The following is a 21,656-nucleotide window of genomic DNA, read 5'->3' as shown; positions in this document are numbered from 1 at the left end:
ATGTGCTTAAACAAATTAAATTCAACTTAATTCATCAGTTAATTAAATTTTAGTTTGAAAATACTTACTCGGAAGTTTGCCATTGCCTGCCGAGAAACGATCGCTGTTAAGAAAAAACTGTTTTTCTAAATTTTTTGCGATGTGGTTCGACCAGGGCTTAAACCCAGGTGCTGCGGAGTGGATGCGCGCACTGCTTGCCACTACACCACAGCGGATATAAACCTTAAGCTAATACTTCAAAGATGTATGATTTTTATAAATTAAAGAAGCAACTTTAAAAGAACTCCTCCAAAAGGCCTTCTGCAGGACGTGCTATAAAAGCCCTTCTGGAAGGCCTTCTCTGGGTAGCGAAAGGAGAAGCCACTCCATACAAAAAAGGAGAAAGGAATTTAGAGTGGAAGGCCTCTTAACTCTCAGGAAGGCCTTTCGGAAGAGCTTTTAACTCCTGAAATTATCTACTGGGTATGGCAGTTACTGAAATTCATGGTACAATAATTACAGGTATTGTCTTCCCAGAGAGCGCATATTCCGGTCTGCCTTATTTAAAAAATATCATTGTTGCCCACAGTAAAAGGTTTACTGCTAGGGAAAAGGGATATTTCCATACCACATATACCATATATGTATACGTATTTTTTTAAACAAACCTTCTTGCAGAGAACTTATTTAATTTGCAAAAGGCGGAAAATAACATTTGCTTTGCTTCTTCTTTTGCTTGATATTTGGCGCTGGAAACGCCTAAGCGATTTTGGCCGAGTTCAACAAAGCACGCCAGTCGTTTCTTTTCTGTGCCAACTGGCGCCAATTGGAAATGCCAAGTAAAGCCAAGTCCTTCTCCACCTGATCTTTCCATCGCAGTGGGGACCTCCCTCTTCCTCTGCTACCACCAGCGGGTTCCGAGTTGAATACTTTCAGAGCTGGAGTATCGGTGTCCATTCGAACGACATGACCAAGCCAGCGGAGCCGCTATATTTTAATTCGCTGCACTATGTCCATGTAGTTGTAAAGCTCATACAGCTCATCGTTCCATCGTCGCCAACGCGTAAGGGCCCGTAAATCTTCCGCAAAACTTTTCTCTCGAATACTCCAAGAGCCGCCTCATCGGATGTTGTCATTGTCCATACTTCTGCGCCATATACCAGCACGGGCATGATGAGTGACTTATAGAGCGTGGTTTTCGTACGTCGAGAGAGGACTTTACTCCTGAACTGCCTACTCAGTCCAAAGTAGCACTTATTGGCAAGAGTGATTCTGCGTTGGATTTCAATGCTGACATTATCGATGTTAATGCTGGTTCCCAAGTAAATGAAATTCTCTACTTTCTCGAAATTGTAGCTGTCAACAGTGACGTGGGTGCCAAGGCGCGAATGTGCTGACTATTTGTTTGATGACAGGAGATACTTCGTCTTGTCCTCGTTTACCACCAGGCCCATTCGCTTTGCTTACCTATCCAACTTGGAAAAGGCAGAACAGACTTCGCGGTTTTTGTTACCGATGTTGTCATCGGCATAAGCCAGCAATTGCACGCTCATGTAGCAAATTCTTCCTGAGCGGTTCAGTTATGCAGTTCTTATTATCTTCTCCTACATTAGATTAAAGAAGTCACATGGGTCTGAAGCCCCGTTTGGTGGCGAACGGCTCGGAGATGTATTTCCCAATTCTCACGGAGCTGATGGTATTGCTCAACGTCATTTTAAACAGCCGTATCAGTTTGGCGGGGATGCCAAGTTCAGACATAGCGGCATATAGGCAACTCCTTTTAGTGCTATCGAAAGCGGCTTTAAAGTCGACAAATAGGTGGTGAGTGTCGATCCTTTTCCCGCGGATCTTTTCCAAGATTTGGCGTATTGTGAATACCTGGTCTATGGTGGATTTTCCAGGCCTAAAGCCACACTGATAAGGCCCAATCAGTGAATTGACGGTGTGCTTCAGTCTTTCATAAAATACGCTCGATAAGACCTTGTATGATCAGCTGTTTCGAAAGCGGCAAGTTTTTGCAAATTATGCGTTCTCGTACTTCTGTGGATATTTTGTCTCTTTGAGAGCGAATGCTGCTAAATTCTTAGAATTTTTTCTTCTGGATAATTTTGTCCTCTGAATACGAGTACACACCTTATTTCATACAGCACACTAGAGTACAACTATTTGTATTAATTTTTTATTTCAAAGCGTATTCACTAAATTACAAGTTTAGAATTTTTCGAAGAATGGCTAAGGTCGGTAAACGTGATAGAAATGCTCACCTCTATAGCTTTCTGAAGCCAAAATTTAAGCTACACGCTGTTACCAAAGTTTCTGAAAGAGATATGAAATCGATAGTTTTTAACCGACTTCAAAAAAGGAGGAGGTTTTCAATTCGCCGGAATATATTTTTTTGTGTACATATGTTACCGCATAACTTTGTACCACGTTAACCGATTTCTATATTTTTCTTAGAGGGAAGGTGGTACCTTAGAGGTGGTCCCATACTTAGTTGGTATAGATCCGATCACTGGACCGATCATGAAGAAATTAACGGAACCCTTAAATTTGTATATGAAAATTGAAGTCGGTTTTGTTTTTTGCTTAAAAATTACCTATTTAACGATTTTTTTTTCATATGTATAAATGAATTAAATTGGCGGCCGCTGTGGTGTAGTGGTAAGCACTGCGCGCTTTCACTCATCAGCACCTGGGTTCAAGCTCTGGTCAAAGCAACATCGCAAAAAATATAGAAAAACGTTTTTTTCTTAACAGCGGTCGTCCCTCGGCAGGCAATGGCAAACTTCCGAGTGTATTTCTTCCATGAAAAACAGCTTCTCTTAAAAATACAATCGCCGTTCGGCGTCGGCGTAAAACTGTAGTTCCCTCCGCTTTGTGTGACAACATCAAGGCGCACGTCACAAGTCGGAGGAGAAGCTCGGCCAAACACTAACATATGTGTTATGTGTCTTTTCAATAGAATAACCCTTAAGGCCCGTCCACATAAAACTTTGGCGTTGCGTCGGCGCTGGCGTCGCTTTGACAGCAGCGCGAGTAACGCCCGTGCTTGCTACAATGAACGCTTAGCAGAGAATACTTTGGTCACTAAATTAACATACTAGCGGCAGAAACACCAAAATTGTACATCAATAATTGCATTAAAAACTATATTTATTGCCTGCATTTGATTAAAAATGAAAATTGAATCACATAATTTTGATTATTTGGAACAGCTGACGAATGACGCGCGCGAAAAGTTGAGAGTTGACCATCTTTCTGCGTAGTGTTGGCGTTGTCGTTGCCCAACTTTGGTTATGTGGAGACTTTCATATAAATGCATGAATATATAGTCAGCTGTCGAAGCGACGCCAACGCCAACGCAACGCCAAAGATGTATGTAAACGGGCCTTTATGTACTCAGCTTTACCGCAGAGTATGTACATATCTATCTATGTATATATATAATACCAGAAGGGATGTTTTGTCCAGGTCATCAGATCTGCACCGTCCTATCGATTTTCAAAAATGAGATGTCAAATTAAAGGGCTTGGGCTGTAGATGTGCAGTAAGGTTTTACTTTTTCGATAAGAGTTGCCACCTGTTAAATAATTACACTCAAGTTTTTTAATAATAAATGCCCTCAGATCCGTACCATTCGTTCGATTTTCAAAAAGGAGGCGACAAATTAAAGGGCTTAGGGTGCGGATGTTAAGAAATCATGCTCAAATTATTTAAAAAGTCAAATCTATTGTTACAATATGGGTATCAACCGAAATGGTTTTGAAAAGGCTTTGTATCTTAACTACATGTCGAAGGGTTGTCACATGTGGTAAAAAAATCTAATTCAATTTTAGTTAAAGAAATTTGGTAAGTGAATAAGGTATGGGTGTCAGACAAAAATGAAGTTAAGATGGTAGTAGTTTGGAAAGATTGTGAAGAGGGTTGCCACCTATTATTTTATACCCAAGTTATATGAAATATTAAAAATGGATGTCAAATGAAAAAGTTTTAAGAAATATTTGGCAATTCAGAATATTTTTCATGTGTTTGAGGGTTGCCCCTGTTTAAAAGCTTAAATTAAAATTATTTAATAAATTAAATGAATTACTAAATGATTTTGATCAATGGAAATGGGTTTAAAATCCTTTATTTCAGAATTATATTTAGAAGGATTTCCGCGTGTTTACAAAATAAATTTCAACTTAACTCATTAGTTAGTTGAAATATTTATAACAATAACGAAAAATATTTAGGGAAATTTTAGTTGGACCAAACCTCATTGCCTGATACCAACGGCTTTTGCAAATTCAAAAGGATTCCAAAAAAATTCACAACCCTACTTTTTAGTTTCCTGCCAGTGCGTTTCCACTTTTTCAAAGCACTTTATTTTATGAATTCGCGAACTATGCATAAACGGGACCATTTTTGAATTCATAAAATGAAGAATTCATGAATTCTGTCGCATAAACGTAGTATATAAGAACCTAGAACGCGTTTATGCTTTCTTTCCCTTATGTTACTACAAACCTAGGGGTACCTAGTAATTATATGATGGCAACTGTTCGATTTACAACAAAGTGATTATAAAAAAATTAACTAAAATACTTGTTTGTTTCTTAAAAAATACACCTTTTACGCAGTAAAATTTTTTCATATGGTGATATGGTCAACATCTAGAAAATATACCCCAAAACGATCCGGAAATAATTTGGTCCGCCTAGCTTGTTCTACACGACACACTGTGCGCTGGACGAACACTAGTAAATAAAATAACGCATTTAAAATATTCATATGTCTACACCCTTTTACGCATACATGATTTCTTTTATATTTTCGATAACAGTAATTTTCTAAACAATTACATACAAATAAAAGCTATTAACAGATTTTGATACATATTTAAAATTTATCTACAGATTTATACTCGTACAAGTCAATGCGACTATTTATAAATTACAACCTAGCGTTTCGATTTCATCCAGAAAATATTTCATATCCTCTTCCGTAAGACTTGAATTTTGTAGAACTAATCTGAAGAAATTTGGTAGTTGTCGAAGCGGTTGATAGGTGATCATCATGGATCCCTTCTTTATCATACCCTCTTTGACCTTTGGTGCGACAGCATGCAGTTTGGCGTTGAACGTTGCATCACGCTTCATACTCCGTATACTGGGTGGTATATACCAAAAGCTAACATTTGTGCACTCTGGCTTTTCCAATACCAATTCAAAACCGGGTCTCTCTTTGATTAATTCAGTTATATACTCAGACATTTTGAAAGCTTGATTTACATGCTCCTCTAGACCATTCGTACCCTTGGCTTTCCACATAAACCAAAATTTATAGACATCCGCACGCCGGCCACATTGTATATGCTTGTCACCTGTATCGTATGATGTATCGTAAAATTTATCCTTCTGGAATAGATATGTTGCATTTGTGGAATGACAACTGCTCAGTATATCCTTGTGACGTGTGAGAAAAGTAGAGCACTGCTGTGAAGCGATCAAGAGCTTGTGAGGATTCCATGTTACAGAGTCCGAGCTGGAAATGTATTGGGAGAAAGAATAAAAAAAAAAACTCAGTTAATATTGAAGTAAATATTGTGTATGGTAGAATCATACAAGGTGTTGGACATTGAGAGCGTTCTTGCGCTAATCCGCCATATTAGCTTCATTTACTAAATCGATGTTTTTTTAACAAAGTACATTTTTATCACCTTTAAAAAGGTACTAAGCTATCTCCTTCCTAAACTGCTAAGGCCGCAGCTATTGAGCCTACCGCTCAACGAAAGCAAAATAAATCTGCGAAACAAATTCCAATAGTTGTATATCAACAAAAGTCACCAAAAAGAAACTAACTACATACATATGACACCAAAGCGAAAGCAAGTGACGGGACGGCGCTAGTTTTGGATAAAAAAAAATCAACGTCTAGGTCCAACGCTGTAAATCAGCAACCTGAAAAGAATTAAATCAGCAAAATTCCATAATTGGAAAAGCCGGACAAAAAAACTAAGAAAGAGCTTGAAATCGAAAACTCAGTTCAAGCTAATGAGCCAGAATTTACTGTAAAAGTGGAGGAAGAAGAAGTAAAACAAAGTCTCAAAAAAGTCCCAAAAATATTCTTAAAAGGAAACTAAAGCAAAGAAACCAAAGGTACCCAAAACTAGGTCAAGATCAGTGGAACTAAACAATTGGAGAATCAAATAAATGAAAAAGCACGGTGCCACGAAAACTGCTGTTTGTAATGAATAGTGATGAGGAACCCGATACTGATTCTTTACATTAAACCTTCACTTTTATATACTATATATATATATATATTCATTGCTATTTTATATGATATCGACTAAAAAACTTAAACTTGTCACAACAGTAAAATATTATTTACCTGGTTTTCACCTTACTAGATCCAAGGTTCAAGAAAAATGCTTTGACTGATGAAGAAGCCTTTCAGACCTACAAAGATGATATCGTCCGATTCATCTAGAAAAAAAATTACTTCAAACAAGTAAGAGTTCCTCTGCATTATGGCGACGAACCGGGATATAAAAATATACTTTTTTCATTTGAATCAGTATTAAAAGTTCTACTGGCACCTACATTCGGCTTCTGTCCTTAAAGTCCTTAAAAAGACTCCTGACGTCCCACTCTGGTTCAAAACTCAATTTTAATGCGAATCAAATAAAATTTCTGAAATAAACAAAAACAGAAAATCACCAACCATGTTTACAGCCAAATCTGTGATTCATGATAAAACAAGAAAATTGTCCTGAAAGAAGATGGCGTATGATATTACCAAAGTAAGAAAATTATTTATAAAAAAATTTTAGAAAAAAAGGCGCATTTCTTGGAGTTTATAATCTCATTTACTTCCAGCTACTCTTAACTGCTTCTACTGGTTTTTCCCTCATTACGTTTACAAGCAAAAGGCGGAATTAAATATAGATTATTTACTTTAAGTTAAATCTCTTTTAAAAGAAAATATGTTTTTTTTTAAGCTTTTAAAAAATGCAGGCGATTGCAGGTTTTGAAAATATCGCTATTTTGTAGTTCCAATATTATTGTATCATAATAAAACAAACCCAAGGGGGGTTACCTCTTTATACAACTATGGGTTTGTCAAAAGTTAGTTGGCCAAATTTGCATGTATATGGCTTATATTACATTGTTCGGTAGTCGGCTGGGGAATAGACAAAACCAAGTTTTTCTGAAAGTTCCCAGGTTGGCGATTTTAAATTGATTTAAAAGCAAATATTTATATTATCACAAGGACTTTCTCGGGGTTTTTGTGTACGAGCAATGTGAATCCGCATTTCATTTTGCATTTCTTTTCATCAAAAACGGCAGCTGGGTGCGATTCAGCGTGCTTTGGTGCAAAAAAAAAACATTAAGGAACATAGTTTAGAAACATTGTTGAGAAACACTGTTTGCACTATTCCTTCATGTTCCTTCCATGCTTGTTGCATCATAGCGCATCCAGCGGCCGTTTATGGAAAAAAAAAAATTAAATTGCAAATTCAGATTCCACTGAGTACAAAACCACATAGAAAGGCCTTTTGACGATATAACTATTTGCATTTAAATAACTTTTAATTATCTTAAATGCTGCTCTGCGACCACAAACTTCAAATATGTAACAAAAAACACTTAAAATCGCCAACCTGGGAAAACTTTACTTTACTATATATAATGTAGACATTCCGAAAAACTTGTAGGGTATTCATATAAACACGTGACTGCCTCGTAACTGTGTAAACCTCGTAAATAAACCGGTTTTCCATACAAAATTAAACAATTTTACGAGGTTTACGTGGATATGAGGCTTTGACACGTTTAGATGAATTCATCCATTCCCCAGAAAAAAAAAATGAAAATGGCGTGCAGTGTTATTAATACGGTGTTCGCATCAGGCGATTTTACAGGCAACTTGTAGGTGAAAGCAACACTCGCCTGGTGTGAACGGCCTTTGAACTAATCGCTTCCAATGAAATTGGGGTGCAGTCAACTTTTGATTCAATTAATCGTCTCTAAAATTGCCTGGGAAATCGCCTCACGTGAACATCGTTTAAAGGCTGGGATTAATTATGTCAAAATTACTGCCATCAAAGACGCTTTCAAATTTGGTGTCAAATGCGCTTTCATTACATTTTAAAAACTGACCAAATGTCGATACCGCAGTGCATGTCAAAGACTGTCGCCAAATTTGGGTGTCAAATGATTGACATTCCGTTTTCATTACTGATGTCAAATGTGAAGTTAGATTTTTACAAAAAGTGTAGGGTCCCGACCTTTTAGCTATAGAAAAACCAAAAATGTAACTGGATACAACTCTTCATCCTGATTTAAACCTTACCAAAACTATTTACGGCAAGTAAAAAATTAAAAAGATAGAAGGTTTGGTTATATTTTTCGATATTTTGAAATATCGGCTACATAATAGATTAAACAACTCATGATGTCAAAATAAAGATGATTAGTTTATCTTTCAGTATTGTACATAACTTTTCTGATGTTTTATATTTTTAAGTCAAAAGTACTACAACACAAATTTAATATTTTCATAAAATTACCTTTTTTGCAGAAACTTGCTACAGAAATGTATATTATTTAGAAAGTATAAGTTATTACCTTATGTATACAAGTTTTTTATAAGGCAAAATTTAACGAAAGTGGTAAAAATCGAATTTTTTTTAAATGGCGTTTACATAAAATTTGTTTTAAAAAAGGTTATAGTAAATGCGTCGTAAAAAAGGTATTAAAGTTATCTTTGAATTGACATCAATACTTTTCTAATCGGTCAAGTAGTTTCCGAGATATTAAACATATTAAAAATATGAAACTTGAGGTTTAACCTGTTATGTTTTTTACTTGCCCCGAATAATTTCGGTATGGTGGAAATCAGCATGAAGAGTTATATCGATCTGCAGTATTGGTTTTTTGTAGTTAAACTGTCGGTATTGTAGCTTGAATCAGCTGTTCGCATGCCTCAAGAAAATTTTACACAAGAAAATTTCTTAGCCATTTCTTGTGCGTCATTTTATATCGAGTTCTTGCTTTGCTTGAGAGCTGCATACTGGCCTTAAGGCAGTAAAAACTTTCAAGCGCGTTATGTCAAAACTCGTATGCTGTCAAAAATACTTACAAAAAGACTGTTTACACGTTTCTTACTATTTAAAAAAAATACACTTTTATGTGGGTATTGAAAAAACGCAAGAATGTGTTTAATACTTGAATGTTCATTTATGTCCTTTAAAACTTTCCTTTAGTGAAGGAAAAATTAGTTGTGACATAATTCTAAAATTTTGACTAGGTGGCAACCCGAAAATATGTCTATATTAAAATACTTGCAAATTTTCTCTTTTGTATGCAGTGAGCAGGGCCGAAAAGTTTAGGCTTTTGCTCGAAATTACTTATTTTGCTTATCCAGGGTTTCCAAGTTTAATTTAAACGATCATACTTATTTTGCTTATTTCAATGTATAAAACTAAGTACGGATCTATTAAGTAAACGGTCAAGAAATAAATTGCTATTATTTCGTGTGTGTGAACAGTAGTGTCCAAAGAGTTTTGAGGTCTGATATTTTACAGTCTTCTGTCTCCAATTTTCCTTACGAAATTTGGAACGGGCATATGCTTCTGTTGATATCGAGGGGGCGTTTTTTCTCTTCACAAAAAACATTAGAAACCATAGTAGAAAACGTAAAAAATTTCTTAAGAACTTCTTGTTGCTTAAGGAAATTCGGCTCAATAAATTTTTCTTGGCCATTTCTTGGGCTTTCTTTTATTCTTCGAACTGAGTAAAGAAATGTTTACAAATACTTAATAACATAAAAACAGATTCGGTTTTTATTAACCAGTAACTTTAATTGCATTTCTGCTTGGCTACAAAAATTTAAAGTCAAAGGTTCGTCTCTACGCGAAAAGATTAAAAATAATTTATCTCAAATGGAGAAAAACTAATATTTAAAAAAATTAAAACAACCGGCGCAGATCTCAATTACTTGAAAAAAAAAAAAAAAAAAAACATTAAATTGTACTAAATTTTTACTGTTTTGCGAGCATATTTACCAACGTTTTTGTGCTTATCTAAGCGCTTAAAATGGATTTTTTCTTGCTTATTTTCTTTGGCCCTGGCAATGAGTATATTAATATAAAAGCCACTAGAAAAAAAGTAATGCATGCTAAATATGCCGTATTTCTACTTTTGATACAATATTTATTATAATAGTACTTCATTTAGTACTAGGTTACAAAAATACCTTATTTTATTCCAGTTTCCTTTAATTCTTCCAAAATATTACTTTTAGAAAAAGAGTGTTTGGAAGTGGCCTAACCAAAAAAATTTTTATTTGTACTTAAATACCTACTTAAACTAGTCTCAAATGAGATGATTTTAAAAATAAGATTCGCTCATTCCTTACTTTTAATGCACAAATCTATCTATCGTACCATCAATTTAAGGAGTAAGCAACCTTTGTACAAACAAAAATTTTTTGGGTTAGGCTACTTCTGCTCTCACGACCTCATATATAAATAGGGTTTTATTTAGCTATACAAATAATACAATAATTACCGTTCAATTCCATTCAGTAAATGACGATATTTCTTTGAAACGAGAGCTCCGCCACCCCAAGCTGCATCAACGTGGAACCACATGCTATATTTCTCGCATATATCAGCTATACTATTTAAATCATCAAATGCACCCAAAACCGTTGTGCCGGCTGTAGCGGATACCATTAGTGGACGAGCATCTTCACTTAAATATCGCTGGATTTTCGTCTCCAGATCGCCAACATCCATTTTACCTAAGTTATTTGTTGCAATTTTGCAAACATTTTCACTGCCAAATCCCATGAACATAGCTAATTTTTCCACGGAATAATGTGCATCCTCCGAAGTAAAAATAATCAACTGTTTTCCACCAAATAGACCACATTTCTGTAAATATAAATTAAAAAATTCTTATATGTATTTATATGTTATATTTATATGTTTATTATATGTTTATGTTTATGTTTATTTATATGTTATATGTACCACAAACATATTAGTTAAAGAAAAAATATGTACTAGCTAGTTAATATAAAAATTTTCTCATTTTTATGTATTTGGTATTGCTATCCCCCCCGTTTTCACATAGGCATTATACGTATTTTCACTAGCGAAACCAACCGTAAAGAACACATTTTAACGCTAATACGCGTTTAAAAAAATTAAATCGAATTTTAGGTTGCCAACCAGTGATCGGACTTTCAAAAAATTCTGTGTGGTAGAATCTGGGAAAAAATGTGGTAGATCTCTGGACTTGGATCAAACTTTGTACAAAAATTAAAAAAATTCTGCAATAATAGACTCTAAGAAAATTGAATCTATATATGAGGCGATTCACGTCAAATGTCCCAAGCGCGCTGAGCGGTGCAAAACTAGCTTGTTTTCGAATAGCAGAAAATGGGAAAAATAATTCAAAAACCATGATTTATATAGATTTTTGTACGGGCTATCCGATGGTGTTATGCGTTTTCCAAAATTTTCCCATTTTCACGGTGAAAATTCGCAACGAGATTTTATTTGTAATTTTTCTCAATTATGGTCATTTTTAATATGGTTTTAAGTAATCTATTTCTCAGACGTTTGTGTATCGGTCGATTTGAAATTTTCACACAATAAACTGAAACCTATTCCAAAGAATTTAAGTTTAAAAAAATTTCTTAATACTTATTAAAAACAAAATGTCGGTTCTTATAACTTTTTTATAAAAATAAATGGGGCGGTTTTATTCTAATTAAAAATGTGTGTTATAAAGTTTCAAATCTAATTTCTTTTTTTAATGCAGCAATATAGACAAATATCTGAAATAGTTTTTGGGAAACTTTCAGATTTAAATATCAGGTCGTTCAAAAGTTATAACAATATGAAGGTGATGCGTACGTGTTAGATATATTGAGTTTAAGTGAAAAAGTGAAAGTCGGCTCGGTTCGTTTGCACGAATTGAAAAAAAAAAATTAAGGCTGCATTTCTTTATTCATTCTGAACGTTTGGAATAAACTTGTCTGTTTACATGATGCAATAATGAAAGGTGTTATACGTTGGCAACTTCTCGCTCTAATCCGCCATCTTGAACTACCTTAGGAGAAACTGTGTTGTTTCTTTGCTATTTTCACTGAACATTTCCCAAAATATTAGAAAAAAATTCTGAACAAGCTACATTGATTAAATTTTCGTTGTTCGTTTTGTTCTTATTGTTGTTGTTGTTGTAGCAGCACGTAGTCCCCGAATTGGTTGGTTGTTTATTCATCTTCCCCATCTGACTCCTCCAACCTTAGGCCCAGGAAGCGAGCAGTCTCGATAGGTTGAGTCCACAACGCTTCGGGTGTCAGATGGGTGGGATATGTAGGGCATGCGAACACGTGTGTGGTGTTGTGTGGACCAGTTCCGCATGCTGGGCAGGTGTCAGCGATCTCTGGGTCTAATCTGGTTCTGTATGAATTTAGGCGGCTGCACCAGCCAGATCTGAGTTGAGCTAGCGTGGTTCTGGTTTCGCGCGGGAGTTGGAGTTCGCTCATATCGATGGGAGGCGGTCGGCCACCGAGGACTATGTTTTCGTGGCGTCCTCGTGTAGCGGAGATGACTGCTTCGCGATGCAGGTTGTTGATTCCCTCATTCTTATTCGCTGACATTTGTTTTCCAATTGCGTGAAATTTGGTAAGTATTGTAATAAAACCGAATTATTTTACAAATAAATTATAATTTTGCATTTATTAGGTCATTTCCTTAGTGTTTCGCTGACCGACCTGTGCTGGTATTGTGATTAAGAGCTAATACACGTAAGTTACAACATATTATTTTGACTTTATTGCTGAACCATTCCATTTGAGCTCTTTGTTATTTCAAAACCTAATGAACCATTTATTCGCAGATTTTTCGGACGATTCTGCTGTGCTGCGTTCCTGCTCCGCCTGTATATTGCTCCGCCCGTATTTTATAGTGTTGCGTTCCTGTTGCGCCTTTGCATTAGTGTGTGCGTTGTGATTTAGACACGTTGAAGTAAGTTGAAACCAGGTTCTCGTTTGTTAAAAGCCTAAAAAACCATTTATTTGCAGATTTTTTGTATGCTTCTGCTGTGCTGCGTTCCTGCTCCACCCGTGTATTAGATGGCTGCGTTCCTGTTAACATACATATCGTCGCTTAAAGTACAAAACCGCGTAACTGACATTTGCTGCTAAAAATTGGATTCGCTCACACACGTTTTTGGATCAATCCTTATCCATTCTTCCTGAAATATACTAGCCAAAAATGCGATTGCTTTTTACAAAAAGATAACCATTTTGAAATATGAGTGTTTTTACTCTCTAGAAATTAATTTATGCAACCTTGCATACGTGGGTTTGCATTATCTCTATACGCGGTTTTGCAATTTATTGATACATGGTTTTGTACTTTAAACGACGATATGTATTTAGATGTATGTACATGTATATCACATATATTGACTTAGATATGTATACACAATTAATGGTGTACATAAATTTTTTTATATTGAAACTAGATATGTATATAGTACATATTTTATTATTATTAGTCGGTTCAAAAAAGTCCTATCTCAAATAAAAATACTTCGAAAATGTGCTGAGATAGGGTGTTTTTGAACCGAGTTCCGAGATAGGGAATTTTTCAATCAAATTCTAAAATAGGGCGTTTTTCAGCCAAATTTTGAAATAGGGCGTTGAAAAGCTTTCTGATATCGGGCGTTTTCGACCTGGCTGCCGAGATAGGTCGATCTTCTACTCAGCCATCGATATATGGTCGAAGTTTTCGTTATATAGAAGACGATTAAACACGATTTGTTTTTAATCGATTCTAAAAAAAACTAAGGTAATTTTTAGCCACTTCAAACTTGCATATAATTAGACTAAAATTGAAGGGGCTATAAAACTGAGTGCTCCAAAAAATTCTAACACTTCTGAGAAAAAAGTTTGAATTTTGGTTGAAAATTTGTTGTATTTTTTGTAGTTTTCTACGAAGTTTTAAAATTCGGTTTATATGAGTTTTGTTAGAAATTCAACTTTACTTTTGTTGCAAATTCTTAGCAATAAATAAATTAACATGAGAGGGAAATAATATTACTTTGAAATGGGGTTGCTATTGATATGACCGATACTGTATGTATATAATAAATTTTGTACAATTAAAAAAGTGGATTTACTAAAATGAACACAACGTGTTAATTACAAATTCTGAAATATGTCGTCAATTTCAAAAACAAATAAATAAAACTTTAAAAAGTAGTCAATGCTTGCTGTATGATACGAACTTGGATATACGTGGACTTGGGTAATGTATAGTTCCTTATATGATTCCTCAAAGTATCCCTTGTATAACACTGAGGAACACAAAAAAACCTTAGTGCGACTATATCAGGTTTGATAGCTGTTGGCCATACCAATAATGCCTCATACTAAGATTTACTAGATCAATTCGTGTTCTCCGAGAAAAATAATTTTCACGATCCAAAAATCTGAAAAATTGTTTTTCTCCAAAGTTTGAACATTTATCGTTTTTGGCCTATATTTTGTTGAAAATACCATACAAAGCAAATATAGGGCAAAAAACAAAGAATTTTTAAAATTTTGAGAAAAGAATTTGGCGGCTATACTCAGATTTTTGAATCATGAAATTTTTTTTTCTCGAGAACACGAATTGATCAAGTAAAACTGAGCATGAGGCATTATTGGTATGGTCAACAGCTATGAAACCTGATATATGCGCAAAAGAAGCCTATATGAAAGAGGGGGACAAAAGATCACACGTAAATGAATTCCTCTTTTTGGCCTGTACAATATAAGGGACACATTTCAAATTCATAAGGGATAATTTTCTTAGTGATACGGCTCATAAAAGGAATTATATAAGCCATACTGTTCTAGCTGGGTATTCATCAGCTCGAAAATTTTAAGCATATCATATTCCTGTGAATAAAAACACGCCTAATTTTATTATTTTAATTATCTACAATTTTATGAGACTACCAAGCCATATATATACCTATTCTGATAATCGGAACGCTGTTGAGAAGGCATACAATTTAGTACTTTTTCAACTAAAAGGCTTTTTTTTATTCCCGTTTATCTTGTACTTCCAAAATACAATATTGACCTAAGGTAGTTCGATTTCGAGCTGTCACAACGTACAACACCTTTCATTATTGCATCATGGTCTGTTTATTTATTCTTTAGAACGTTCCTGATGATATGTTGACGTATATTTCAAGCGCATTCTGTTTATTCCGGCTGTGAAATGGGATTATCCGGAATGTATAAAGAAACGCAGCCTAAAAAAATAGTGAGTGAGAAAAACGAAAATACATACATAAAATGATAGCCGTTTCGTTGTTCGGACTAAACTAAAAAACCAGTCAAATTGTTGGAGGTTATACCTTGCATATATTCCTATTATAGCCCATTAGACAACACGCTGGTGGCGCTGGAGTAGAGTTACTTATAAAATTCGTATTTATTAACCGATTACGTTCAAATTCGCAAAGTGATCTACCTGTATGATGAAAAGTTCGTTTCATAAAAATGAACCCGCTATATTTTATAAAATGTGATTGAAATTCAACTTAACTCAGTTAAGCCAAATTCCTTGACTTCGTCAAGAATAAGCTGTGTAAAACGTAGGCTAACTTTTGACTTAAGTCCGAAAAGTGGCTAAACTAAGTTAAGTTGAGTTGGAGAAACCAGCCCATAATGTGTATTCATTTCATGACAAGCAGTGGTTTTGCAGAAAAGGGACCTAATGGATTGCGCTGCAGCCGAAATATATAGAAACACACATGGGGTTTGATCTGCTTTGGCCCTATATTTATCTTAGACGAATTTTCTTTTCATATGGCTAAATGGAGGATTCGTTTAAGTATGCATGTAAAGACCGCGGATTCTTGGCTCTCCTATAACTGAAAACGCTCATCTTTGCTCTTTAGTTTCCTAATATGGACTTTTATTGGCTTACATCCAATGCTGAACATCGGACCAATGCTGAAGTTGCAAGGTCATAGACGAATATTTGGCAGAGATCCCACAGGTGGAAATAAGACCATCGGTAAAACTCATGACATCGAAAGGGATTAGTATTCCATATGGTATCACAGCGCTACTATTCTTGGCCTATGTATGAGGAGGACTCCGCTCTTTAATCGTTTCAATTTAAACTAAAAATGTTTACTTTAAATACCGCTTTTGCTTTTAAACGCTATTTTTGTATTGGCCAACGCAAAAGATCTTATAAGGCGCCGCGAAGCAAGCGGGCATTGGCTAGTTTGAGTTTAAGATTGAAGTTGCTAAAAATTGCGTTGACTTTTGGTATTTTTTTTCCTTCACAGTATAAAGCAGTTCTTTCCATATTAAGATATTTTTCCAACATATTTTAAGAGATTTCTGCAACCTTGAGGAGTGCTGCCAGCTTTTCTTTTTATCACATCACGAAGTAGTGAACAAATGTGGCACGTTCCAGAAACAGCTAATTGGGAAAGTAAAAAAAAGGTAAACAACGCCTCAGAAACCGTAGATGTATTTAAATTTGCTAATACTTTTACAAAAATCGCCGGTTTTTAACATTTTCGCTATTATTTCTTTTTATAAATCATATATTTTGCAATTTAACACAATAAAACGGCGTTTCCTGTCGAGAAATTGATTACTGAGAAAATTTACTATTTTACAGTTTATTTTATCCTCCCATTGGGCTTTGTTTACTTTTACTTGAGAAATTTCCTCGTCGCCGGGAATGCGGAATCTTGTATTATATCATTTTTGTTACCATATCTTGTAAAATTAAGAAAATGATGTCAAGCAAAAATAAAACTACTCAAAAACGCGAATATGTGGTAGATTTAAGACCTTGAGTGGTAGATGTGGTAGATGCTCAAAAAAGTGGCAGATCTACCACAATGTGGTAGAAGTCCGATCACTGTTGCCAAATTGTCTACACACAGAGCAACAAGTTGACCAATCTGCCTCAAAAATCAAAAAATTTTGATTTTTATCCAACCTGACGAACAACTTGACGGAGGTTTTCCAACTTATCTACACCAACTTCTAGCGGTTGGCCAACTGGTTGGCCGATAAACTGATGCGTGTGTAGGGCCTTTTAGTCAGCTTGCAGTCACGCAAGCGCGACCGCAAACCTGCTCGCTATATTTCTACCCTAAGGGCCAGTTACTCATTCTCTGGTTAATAGAAGTTGCGGGTAGAAATCGTTGTCGACGTGATCGACTCCATTACTGCCATACCTTAACAAAAGCGTTGGACGGAGCGTTTTCTTACAGCTAGCGTCAACGCCGACATGCTATACTTAAACTAAAGCGGCAACGCTACGTCAAATGCAGAAATAACACCAACAAGAAGCATGGGTTTATTTGTGTGAAGTAAGAAAATTACACCTTCGCTGTTTTCTGCAGCCGACTTCACATCCTACCGCCCTGTTAAAATCGGATTCTCCGGTCAGCGTTGACGCCGCGTTGATTCGGTATGCTTCATATAACGTCGATAACGATGTTTAGCCTGCAGTTAGTGTTAACCACACATTGAGAAAACGACCCTAAGGCCCGGTTACTCAATGTCTGGTTAACAGTAATCTCCGGTAAAACATCGTTATCGACGTTACCGACTCCATGCTATATGCATAGAGTTTAAGACGTCGATAACAATGTTTAACCAGATATTAGTGTTAACCAGGCACTGAGTAACCGGCCCTAAGTCATATATGTAGATGAGGTCCTACCATGCGAATTAATCAAGCTATTACCAAGGGCCGGTTGCTCAAAGCCTGGCTGACACTAATCCCCGGTTAAACATCGTTATCGACGTTACCGACACCGTGTTATATGCATGGAGTCGCAAACGTTGATAACGATGCTAACCGATGATTAGTGTTAATCAGGCTTTGAGCAACCGTCCGTAAGAGATGCTTTTTAATTTTATTATTTTCGCCGCTCATTAATACTAGGGATGTTGCGAATGTCAAATTTTAGACATCCGCGGATGCGAATGCCGATGCGGATGTCTAACAGCTAACATTCGCGCATGCGAATGCGGATGTCAAGTATTTTTAAGAAATAACCGGGTAAGTAAACTAAGTTATTTAGGTAAATAAAAAAATTTAAAAGTTAGTAATTTTTAATAATGTTTATTTTATTTAGTACTTGAATTTAAAAATTGAAAATTTTATTTAATTTTTAAAAGTAATGAGAATTGCCTTGGGGGCTGCAAATATCAGATGTACTCTCCTGACTTTCATGTTCACTTGAAGAATCTAGCATAATGGTGAGATCGCTGTTTAAACAGCGCTTACAAACGAAACCAGATGTGTCAGGTTTTTCTGGAGCTTTTTAAAAAGAATTCTTCATTCTCATTCCTTTAGCAGTTTCAGAATTTGGGGAGCTTGTAACGTCATCAGCGGTTTTCGATTTTAGTTTTTGTAATTCATTTTTAATGGGTTCTTCTGCGACTGGTTTGAAGAATTTGTGCTTATAGCGAGCTAGATAGGTGGATATGGAAAATAAATGATTATTTTCTAGGAATGAAAATTTTGAACAAAATTCTGTTTTTAAGATGCTGGCTGCCAGCCGAATCGGATCAGAGTATAGTTATTTTTTGAAAAATGCACCCCGTTTTTTTTATAATCATTTGAATTATTGGAATCACGAATGATGAGGGTTTCAGATAGTTACATACTTACCTAATTAAAGGTCGGACCTATAGCTTTTTAAATATTTCAGCATCGATTCTCTTTATAGCTAAATGTTGAATATTTCTGCTTGAAATCCCTATTGTAGGAGCTTAATCCTTCACTTTCAATAGCAAAGAAGGGAGACGAAGAGGGAGAGGGGATCCATTGCACATATTTATCTATGAAAAAAATATTGCCCGACAAGTAAACGAAATTACTGTTTTTAAAATTTTTCCTTAAAATAAACTCCCCAGAGAGTCACATTTGAAATGATTGAAACGAATATATCATCACCTGAAATGCAAAAAGACGTAACAACACCATAACTGATGTGGTAGGTGAAATTCGATGAAATCCATCATATCAATCAAAAACTGAATTTTGAACTTTTTATTAGCTACGACTTTTTGTATTTCAGCGACGATATTTGTTAAAATTACAGTTTTTTTTAAGTTTGGTCCAGCAAAATCATAATAAAGAAAGAAATGCATGTATTTAAAGAAGAGAAAACAAAAAATATATATTATTAAAAGGACTATGTTCTCTTTGACGTACGTCAAAGGTCAAGCAGGAGTGGGAACTTGTATAACTGCTAGATTATATAGCTTAAGAAATAATAATTTTAAAGACATTTTTATCAAAGTTGATAAATATGACAATTGACCAATTTTGTTACACAAATACTTCAACGACCACAGGCAAAAAATATTGGCTACAATTTGTCATTTTGTTTGCCAGATATACGTTTTATCGGTGCACTTGCACAACATTCGCATTCGCAAAAGCTCCGCATTGATTATTGCGAATGCGAATGTTAAAATTAATGCGGAAGCTCCGCGGTTGCGCATGCGAATGCGAATATTCGCAACAACCCTGATTAATACCCAAGCACACTATCTTAATCTAAGTGAACAGGGTACTAAATAAACAAGAGCATCCCTTAGTCCCCGCGTATACAGGGTGCTCATAATTGAGCTGCAAGATGAAACATCGCCGTGATAGTAGCAATAGAATACAGGAAGGTATGGGTGCAAGGTCATAGAGTCATACAATATAATAGCGCGGCAGATCAACTTGCGACGAAGAGAACTAGATATTGTGGCACTGTAACTGTACTACTGTAGCATTTGGCACTTCTTTGTAACAAATAAAAGAACATATTACTTGCGCTTTGTAAATTATGTTTTTGATGATTTAGTACGAGCGGGTAGAGTTGCTATTTATTTGGACGATATAATGGTGGCAACCAGTAGTGAAGATGAGCATTTAGAAATAATGAAGCATGTATTTAATTAACTAGTTAAAAATAAGTTAGAATTGAGAATTGATAAATGCCAGTTTATGAAGGCGGAAATTAAATATCCGGGCTATTGTATTACGAAAAACGGTATTAAGCCAGATAAAGGTAATGTAGATGCTGTTGTAAATTTTCCTATACCGCGTAGCTCTAAAGATGTTCCTAGCTTCCTGGGGCTTTGTTCTTATTTTAGGCGGTTTATTAAGGCTTTTCCCATAGAAGCTCAACCATTATACCGTTTAATAAAAAAAGATGTCAAGTTTAAAGTTGAACAAATTGAGTTGGACTGTTTCGAGAAACTAAAAGCCAAGTTGGTAGCAGCACCAACGTTATCTATATGTGACTCGAAAGGTGAGACGGAGTTACATTCTGATGCTAGTTCTATACGATTTGGAGCTATACTATTACAAGAAAAAAAAGATAAGAAATTCCATCCAATATTTTATTATTGAAAACGAACTACTGACGCAGAATCAAAGTACCACAGTTTTGAACTGGAAACTTTAGCGATAATATATGCGTTAAGGAGGTTTAGAATATATTTACAGGGATTAAAATTTTGTATAGTGCTTGATTGCAATTCAATAACGCTAACTTTAAGTAAACGTGAAGTAAATCCAGGAATTTCATTTTGATTACAGGTTGGAACATCGTAACGGTTCAAAAATGCAACATGTAGAGGCACTGAGCAGGATTTCTAATGTATTAGTTTTAGAAGAAAATACTTTCGAAGAAAATTTTTCGATATATCAGAACAGAGATAAATTTATTACACGGATTCGTGAAGATTTAGAAGAAAATAATAGTAAAGTTTTTGAAATGAGGAACGGACTTGTTTATCGAAAAACATATATGATGAAATGGGTAATTTAGGTTGCGATAAAGTTTTACATGCAACAACAAAAACGTATTGGTTTCCGAAAGTTAGTGAGAAAATCCAAGCTCATATTGACAATTGCTTAAAATGTATTACGTTCTCTCCAAAACATGGACTGCATGGGGGGTTTTTGCAGAATATTTCTAAAGGAAATGTTCCTTTGACACAATTCACAAAATTCGTTAAACTAAAATTCTTGGTTCTGATGCGCATTTACTTCAAAAGAATTTCAAACATTTTTGGACAAAAATAATGTAAAACATATTAAAATAGCCACGGAGTTCCCACAAGCAAACGGGTAAGTGGAGAAAATTAATCGAACTTTGGCAACAATGATCGTGAAAATTACTAATGCTGGGGTGGTTAATAGTTTGGACAAAATTTTGCCGAATATAGAATTTGCTTTGAATAATACGCACCATCTTGGCGCGCATTATTAGCGTTAACTTCGAAATTACTCAAGTTTTTCTGATTTGCTTAGTCTATTTAAGGGTATTTTTAACTAATACTGTTGGGTTTTAAGTAGGGCTGTGCGATTATTCGATTACTCGAGCAAGTTGGTTAATCAATTATTGGGTTAATCAATTACTCGAGTAATCAAAATTTTGATTACTCAAAGCGATGATTAATCGAGTTACTTGAAATATGATTACTCAAAAAATAATAATTTTGCTCGTAATAGAGTTTGCTTTGGAAAATGCTTATTTTCTTTTTTACATTCTGTGTATGAAAAAATTTTTTTTTTAATTTTTGAAAACAGAAACGTTGTTTTCAAAGTATCAAGGAAC

The 21,656-nt window shown here is 35.2% G+C and overlaps 1 protein-coding gene and 1 long non-coding RNA gene across 2 annotated transcripts in view; one reads left to right on the top strand and one right to left on the bottom strand.

Annotated features, from left to right (window-relative positions):
• Window positions 1-4,742: 4,742 nt before the first annotated feature.
• LOC118735478 (cysteine sulfinic acid decarboxylase) overlaps window positions 4,743-21,656 on the bottom strand; it is a 34,528-nt gene continuing 17,614 nt past the window's right edge. Inside the window, exons 2-3 of the mRNA XM_036465260.1 lie at window positions 10,539-10,906; window positions 4,743-5,505 (exon numbers count right to left, since the gene is read on the bottom strand). Coding sequence (XP_036321153.1) covers window positions 4,908-5,505; window positions 10,539-10,906 — 966 coding nt within the window. The 3' untranslated portion in view covers window positions 4,743-4,907. The remainder of the gene's footprint in view (window positions 5,506-10,538; window positions 10,907-21,656) is intronic.
• Window positions 12,629-13,417, top strand: LOC118735479. The gene is made up of 4 exons (XR_004992602.1): window positions 12,629-12,670; window positions 12,731-12,792; window positions 12,885-13,012; window positions 13,069-13,417. It is a non-coding gene; the product is annotated as an uncharacterized LOC118735479 (long non-coding RNA).

Source organism: Rhagoletis pomonella, unplaced genomic scaffold (genome assembly GCF_013731165.1).
Source record: "Rhagoletis pomonella isolate Grant_MI unplaced genomic scaffold, Rhpom_1.0 Rhpom_scaffold_00003, whole genome shotgun sequence".
In the NCBI taxonomy this organism is placed as follows: Eukaryota; Metazoa; Arthropoda; class Insecta; order Diptera; family Tephritidae; genus Rhagoletis; species Rhagoletis pomonella.
Note: the sequence above shows the minus strand (reverse complement) of the source record. Positions and strands in the feature narration are given on the sequence as shown.